Raw genomic sequence first — 8,026 nt, 5'->3', positions numbered from 1 at the left:
TCTGCAGATCTCAGTGTCTTCACACAGTTATTTCAAGCTGATTTCTTTATCGGCTGCAGTTTTGTTAATTTGCCCCCTGACGCTGTGAATCCTGGGAACGATCTGATGCTCCGGGCAGTTGGAGCGTTCTTCTCTTTCCTTCCACAGGATCCCCACCTCCGTCACTTGCACACTTTCCCTCTGAAAGGCCGTTTCTCTCTCCCCTCCAAAAAACTGGACGTTTGACTGATCCGACCGGAGGGGGGGGGGAACTTCACACAATCACATCAGGGAACAATCCTCCAGATCTTCTCTCTGCGGTCCTGTTTTTTAATAATTGCACAAATAAACGTGGGCGTCAGTGCGCGTGTGTTCCGCGCACGGCCCGAGCTGACTCACTCAGACAGTGAAACGCGATGTGACGAGGCGGTGAGGGAACCCCCCCCCTGCTCGCGTGCTTGTGGATCGTTCCTCCTCATCCAGGCGAGGTGAGCGCGGCGCACAGCGTCAGTCGGACCAGAGGGTTTTGTGGATACGCAGCGGAGCGCGCACGGCTGAGGACTGTACACAGCAACTCACCAACACAAATGGATATTTACGTGGCTTTGTTATCGCTTTTCTTTTTTACCAAACCAGGTGAGTCGGAGGCGCGCGGCACGGTGCGTGCACGGGGACGAATTCCACCTCGAATAACGGGAGCTTCTGGAGCTTTATATATTTTTTTATACGTTCCTCCTTTGCGCGCAAGCTTGTCTAGATTTTTTTACATTTGTCTTGGGTTGCCTCTCTGGACTGCTGTGCTTTTATTTGTATTGTTATAAGCATCTTGTGGTTTGTATAGTGAACACATGCAAATAAGCAGTAAAGGTGAGATGAGGGATGATGGCACCTTGCACCTTAAGCGTGTGCGCACAGTTCAGCTCCCGTGCGTGGAGGGCGCAGGTGCCGGCCGCGGCCACGGATCCCATCGGGCAGCGTTACCCTGCGCGTAAATTACAACTGCGTGACTTTTTCCATCTCAATCAGCCATTTTTATTGAGCAGCGGAATGCACGTCGTGAAAGTGCCCGTGAGTTTGATCCTCTCCGCTGCGCGTCACCTCCTCTAACCTTCATTTCTCTTCTGCAGCTCTGGGATCGGATCAAGATTACCAGATTGATATCATCCACGAACTTGACCTGGCTAATGCCACCTATGGAATTACCCAAGTGGCGGGGCTCCACAACGGCAGCAAAGCCTTCCTCTTCCGAGGTAACGCACGCACACACGCTGACAGTGTCCTCCTCATTAGTCGAAGTTCAGAAACGTCATTGTCTGCTGCATGGCTACACACAGACACACACGCACACACGTACACGCACGCACGCTCTTTGTTCCAGTAGTTGGTGTGAGCGCAGACGCGCAGCGCGCCACACCTTGTGGTGCCACGGTGTCAGGGACGGAACACTCCGGGGAGCCTCCTCTCGTAATTACTCCACATTTCATTTGTCCCGTGCTGAAGACGCTCCTGTGTGTTGGTTTCTTTTTAACACAACGCTCCACTGTTCCCACTGACATCCACTGTTGTGCCATGTTAAACCGCTGGTGGTGGTGGTGCTGGTGGATGGAGATCAGGTGCGTCACAGCCAGAGGAGCCTGGTGGGCGCACAGCGTGTGGCTTGGATGTTTATTAAGAAAATAAGAAATCACACTTTCCTTAATTACACATACATGTCAAGGCCTCAGGTGCTCACAGGGATTAATAACATGATAAACTGCTGACATGTTGGTGTGAGAGGTGTTTCCAGCCTCAGGAGATAACTTTGCTTTGCTCTCTCTCCTGCTTCCCCCTCAGCCTCCAGCTCAGAGAGGCTGAGTTCTGAGAGACAAGAGAGAGAGAGTGGGATACAATGCACTGAGAGAAACCAGGAGACAGCTGGATGACAGTGTGAGAAGAGACTTGGATTGTTGTGTGTTCTCGTTCCTGTTTGGAAAAGTGCTAGAAAAACCTGCAATAGCCACCATGCATGTGATAAAATTCATATTCAATAGCTTGACTTCCAAAGAAAGCAGGTATGGGTTCATCGATACTGGTATCCAGTTTGATTCCAGCTCAGTGGAAATACCGAAGCTTTACTTTCTGTCGTGGGAATATTCAAATTCAAAGACACTGGCACCGACACCAGCAGCTTGAATCCAAAACAGGCAGTGATGGGTGTTGAGTCTGATATTAGCATATAGTGGAAGTGTATTTTGTGTGTGTGTGTGTGTGTGTGTGTTTGTTTGCGTGGTTGTGCGCGTGCATGTTGTCTTATTTTCTTGAGTGCTTGGCTCGCTGTGCCCCTGGCTCTGTTTGAATGCAGCCAGGGCGGCTTGGCCAACGCTGCCGAGGTGGATCTGTCCAAGATGCAGGGCTGGAGGCCATGGGGGGGGGGTGCACAGCCTCACTCCTCACTTGACACACACACACACACACACCGACTCCGAGCTGCTCTCCCCTGCGGTTTCCAGGCTCCCAGGGCGGAGGTGCAGGAGTCAGATAGTGTGGGAGCGGCAGCCGATCCAGCAGGGAAACCAGTAACCCGGAGAGGAGGCTGGTGTTGTGACCCAGTTAACACGCTGCCCACCCAGTAGCCACGGCCCTGTGACCCACATCGCTCCTCAGAGCAGCTGCAGCCAAAGTTGCATTAAGTGTAGAAGTTGAAGCGGCTTCAGTTCAGAGTAACAAACAGCCCGTGATTAAGTGGCTGGTAGAAGGCTTCCTGGAGCCGCTGTGGCTGATTGGGTCAGTGATTGTTCACGATGAGTTATGAAGGCCGTGTGCAATCATGTTGTGCTCCGAGCTCAACGGCATAATTCATCTGTTTGATTGCGTAAATTGCGGGAGAAGCCGATTGTGACACTGGTGAATTGGTCACTGTTCCAATAAGTGTTTATAACTCGGGGAGAAGTGGCTCTGCATGGCCGTTTCCTCGTCTGGACGCTGGGACCAGTATAACCACTGATTTACCAACAACAGAAACGATAGATATAGAACCAGTTTGGGAAACGTCTGACCTCACGGTGCATTGAAGGATAAACGACTCTCATAATCCTGCTGTGCTCCGATAGGGAGGAACAAAGCTCGGCTAATTGCTCGGATGTTCGCCCGTTTGTTGTAGTTTGTGTTTTGTGTTACGTTGTGGGAACTCCTGTGATGTGTGGAGCACAGTTAATTTGTCCAGATGAGAACCTGACCTAGTTCTCTCATCCTACATCGGAACCCAGATTGTGAACCTCATTACTCCTTCTCCCCTACACCCCCCCTGCCCCTCCATCCATTCAGAGAAGAGACTCAATCACAGGCATATCCACGCCAGGTCCCAGAGAGGATACAGCAGGTCTTCACTCAGTTTCTAGCATCAGGAGCCATTTATTCTAGAGATGAGCTCTGAAAAATGTTTGCACGATGGGGTCCGGACTTCTTCTGGAGTTTGCCCTTCACATATGATTATTATAACATGGGTGCATGTGTCCTTACCGGGAGATTCTCCAGTCAGACGTGGTCACAACTCGGGATGAGGGGAAAATCAATGAAATCGCGATTCTTGTGAATGACGATTTTAAATCGCCACGCTGTCTCCCAAATCTATTTTTTTAAAAACTTTTATTCATTCTATTTAATTTACCTTTTATTTATAGTTTAAAGTAGCCTAAGTGGCATACATTTCTTAATCTGTCAGTGAGCAGTTGACAAGGACTTTACAATAAAAGGGCACATTTTTATTTATTTTCTCCATTGGCTGCCCGGCTTTCATTAAGTTAATGTTAATATTTGAAATAAAACTTGTAAAGCTCTGAGTGAATTTGACTGTGTTGTATTTGAAGGTATGATTCAACTGGTTTTTCATGGTCCACTATTTAAAAAAGAAAATCGCAAAGAATTGGTAATATCGAATAGCAATACTTACAGAATCGCGATACATATCGTATCACCACCTAAGTATCGTGATTGTATCGTATCGAAAGGTCCCTGCCGATTCCCGTCCCTGGTCACAACAGAGCAATAATCTCTGGATCCTCCAAACTAGGGGATGGATATCGACAATGGAGTTGACCCGTGTCACCGAAACCCCTCAACTTTCATTTTGTTTTCATGTTGACATCTTCGTCAGTCTTCTACCCCAGTGATTTTCAACCAGTGTGCCGTGAGAGATCGTCAGGTGTGCCGTGTGAAATGATCTAATATCTAGTGTTGCACCGAAGTATCGGCCGAACATTGGTAGCGGCCGATATTCGCCTCGTCTACCGACATCTGCACATCTGTAATAAACTTGACTTTCACCGATATCATTGGTATTTGTGGTGAAACCGTTGGGCACGTGCCGCGGCTGGGGGAGCAGCCCCCCCCCCCCCCGTCGCCCTCCTCTCCACGCCGCCGGAATCCACGACTCGGAAACCATATCGACTGTGATAAAATGGGTATAATATGTCTCCGTTAAATAAAGTTTAGTTAAATCAAAGATTGTTTCATAAATCTGATTCAATATCTCATTAAAAGGTAAGAGTGATAAAGGGCTGAAATAATTTTAAATAGTGCTTTTTAATACATTTAGAAACTATATTACTAATTATATGTAATATATGTACTGTGTTAGGCCATAGGGTGTCATTTTGTGTCATTTTGGTTGGTGGTGTGCCCCAGGATTTTGTAAATGTAAAAAATGTGCTGCGGCTCAAAAAAGGTTGAAAATCACTGCTGTATAGGATAAGTGAAAGGAAAGAAAATGCATGACATTGTTTAGTATTTTTTATTCAAAGAACTGTTGTAACTATGTAAATTGATTCTGTGAATTATAAACAATTCTCTATGAAGCTGACGCAGAAGAAACACCGTGTCCGAGTCGCTTTGTTAACATCTCTCCTTTCCAGGGCACAACACCTCCAGCATGTTTGCACCTGTTATCATTATCACAAGTACTGATCACCAGCAAAACGACCACCAACCAGACGGGCAATCTGTTATAGTTCACATGTAAGGTAGCACTCTCTAGTCGGGATCTGAGTAGATCAGGTCCTACCCTTCCTTCCCCTGAACAGTTTGCCAATGGAAGAGACAAACCGGCCGAAACATCCTTTCTTTTTAGGTGGAGGGGACATCAATTGAATCCTCAATTCATCAATGAAGATGGAGTCAACCCTCTGTGTCTCCATGAACTGCAGAACTTCCTTCGCAGTGCCAATTTTCTTCAGCACTTCTTTGAACACGGCCTTGTGGATCTTCTCAACATTTTGGAATGTGGTTACGAATGTGGCATCGTGCTTGATCTGCTGCTTTGCCTTCTCTGAAAGATGTTTGATAAGACTGTGCGCATCTATCACACTCGGTGGTACTTTGGCCTTCTTTATGGTGTACATAACCAGTCCTGTAATGACCAAGTCAAGCTGTACGTGAGCTAAGTTCGGCGTTGTCGTCCTTGATGGCTCACAAGGATGCCTTGGCTTGTCAGAGGTTTTGCACAAACGATGTCTTTGTGTCATTTTTGAACATTTTTCACCATCACCACCTCCATCATGTGAAGATTCATCTCCAGAATTATCCTCTTCAGAAGATTCATCTCCAGAATTATCCTCTTCAGAAGATTCATCTCCCGGATTATCATCTTCAGAAGATTCATCTCCAGAATTATCCTCTTCAGAAGATTCATCTCCCGGATTATCATCTTCAGAAGATTCATCTCCAGAATTTTCCTCCTCAGAATTTTCCTCAAGAGAATTTTCCTCCTCAGAATTTTCCTCATCAGAATTTTCCTCCTCAGAATTTTCCTCATCAGATTTTTCCTCATCGGAATTTTCCTCATCAGAATTTTCCTCCTCAGAATTTTCCTCATCAGAATTCAAAGTATCTGAATCCCTGTCATCCATGTCCTCTTGAGGGTCTGAATTTTCAGAATCTGAATATTCATTTCCAGAATCTCCATCTTCACCATTTCCACCATCAGAATTTTCCTCTGACTTTCTCAGATGTGAGATACGTCTTCCTTGTTCACCACTGTCCTCATGAAGGTCCTGGTCTTCTGCTTGACTGTGGGTGGGGGATGAAGTGCTCAAGCAATTTGTTATATTGCCAATTAGAGCAATCACTGCGTCTAAAGTTTCTGAACCATCACAGGTTCCCTCAGAAATGTCTGTAAGCATAAAGGCTATGCGGTTGTTTATTTTGCTCACAGTCTCTCGAGCAATTAACCGGCCGAATTCACATAAGCTCTCACAGTATCTTCTTGATTCATCTTTTGGAATGTGATTGAAGAACGGTGGAAGGTTGTCTTTCAAGTTCTTCACGACGAATTCTTCATCTATACCAAAGTTACTTTGGTCCGGACGTACTGGTGAATTAATCCTTGGGGATTTCTCTTTCCCATCTAAAACAATTGCCTCGATGCTTTTCTGGATTTCGCTGGTGGACAGTTTCAGAACCTGTTTTAATAAACTGTTCACAGTGATCAGACTGAGTCTGGGTGAGTCCATGGTGACTGTTTAGGTTTAGTAACTAGTTTTGTACCAATGTCTCAACAGGTTCATATATCAGTGTTTTAATCTGCTTTGTTCAGCCAACATCAGGATAATGCCTAACATATATATGTTCTCTAGCCTTTGATCAAAGGTGGGATCATAGGGAGAGGAAACTCACCCAACCTTTTGAAGTTCAAAGGTATAAATGGATAAAGTAATGGGTAAGAAGATGGGTACTATAAATAGTGTACCTTGATGTTCTTTGCCACCCACCAATCTTCTTCTTTGTTCAGTTTATTAGCGGATAGCAACCTACTGTTTTGAGAGTGTGTGAATCAAGAGTTATCCAGGTCACCTTAAATCATTGTCACCCTCCGATAATGAAGCTTACTCCCTATTCCAATCATTTCCAAGCTCAGTTCCTCCACTGCATGCATTGCAATTTCCTACTTTAGCTTTTCTCGTTCTCCAACATACTTGTTACAGTGAAGCATTATGCTCCACTGATGATTTGGCAGTAATCACCTAATCTTGTAGGATGTCATTTTATTACATGCAGTGTGTTACTGAGTTCAGTTTGTCCTATCGGCTTGGTCAAGATGTTCTCCTCTTTGTTGCTCCCATGGCCGACCACACTGTGCTCACCTCCTGCTGCACTGCATAAAGACGTCTCCCTGTATTAGCTACATCCCGGCTGCCATTGTGTAATAATGTTTCCTTTGGTTATTGTTTTTCCTTCCGATTTGCCAAGTGAACTGTCCATGACGTCTTCACGATTTAGTGCTTAGCCAATAAATCCACCCCTTTATTCTGCTTTATTTCTAAGTGTGATCCGGCAACTTCATTAAAAGTAGCCACAATATTCATATTTTGAAATCTATACAGAGTATCAGATATCTCATTAACAAAATCTTGCCTACTTTTGATGAAAATAACTTTAACAGCGTGATTACTGAGCATGAATCTGACTGGAAAAAGAAGTTAGTCTAAAAAATCACTTATATGTGAATAATTTTTAAACTGTTTTGACATCAAAAGCAGTTTGACTCTATAGATAATATAAAATATTGATTGATTATTGAAGAAAATATAAGAACACCAAGGTTAATCTGTGATGTAGTTCTCTGATGAACATCTTTGCCTGAAAAATTAAAACAGCATCAAAAAACAACTAAGCTCAGGAAATAATTCAGATCTTAAAAAACGATAGACCTGTCTGAGCTGATATTAAAAATCTGTGCAAAAAGTTTCCAGCAAATTTGCAATTTATCGAATCACGTGGACACATACCCCAGTAAACCGTGGGCTTGTGGGTAGTTGTATTCCTTGTTTGTTTGTGCACACCACTATTATAAAGTAATTGCAAATAGTGAGATATGTATCATATCTTATTTGTTCATGTTTAGCTCCCACAGGGACATACCACTATTTTCCATATGTTCATATTGTTTTTTAATAATGTTATTGTAAATTTTAAGAAATGTTGGTCATTGTTTTTTGATTTTTTTTAAATGTCAAAACCCCAGAACACTGCATATGTAAACTTTGGTGTCCTGTGTGTGTGTTTTAAAAAGAAA

At 44.3% G+C, this 8,026-nt stretch overlaps 1 protein-coding gene across 2 annotated transcripts in view; it reads left to right on the top strand.

The window, feature by feature from the left end:
• Positions 1-566: 566 nt before the first annotated feature.
• The window catches only part of LOC128439165 (protein kinase C-binding protein NELL1), a 190,411-nt gene continuing 182,951 nt past the window's right edge, over positions 567-8,026 (top strand). The window contains exons 1-3 of one of the 2 annotated variants that reach the window (XM_053421911.1): positions 567-615; positions 802-807; positions 1,107-1,229. In XM_053421911.1, coding sequence (XP_053277886.1) covers positions 567-615; positions 802-807; positions 1,107-1,229 — 178 coding nt within the window. The remainder of the gene's footprint in view (positions 616-801; positions 808-1,106; positions 1,230-8,026) is intronic. The other variant, XM_053421910.1, reaches the window with a different exon arrangement.

Source organism: Pleuronectes platessa, chromosome 1 (genome assembly GCF_947347685.1).
Source record: "Pleuronectes platessa chromosome 1, fPlePla1.1, whole genome shotgun sequence".
Classification (NCBI taxonomy): Eukaryota; Metazoa; Chordata; class Actinopteri; order Pleuronectiformes; family Pleuronectidae; genus Pleuronectes; species Pleuronectes platessa.
Note: the sequence above shows the minus strand (reverse complement) of the source record. Positions and strands in the feature narration are given on the sequence as shown.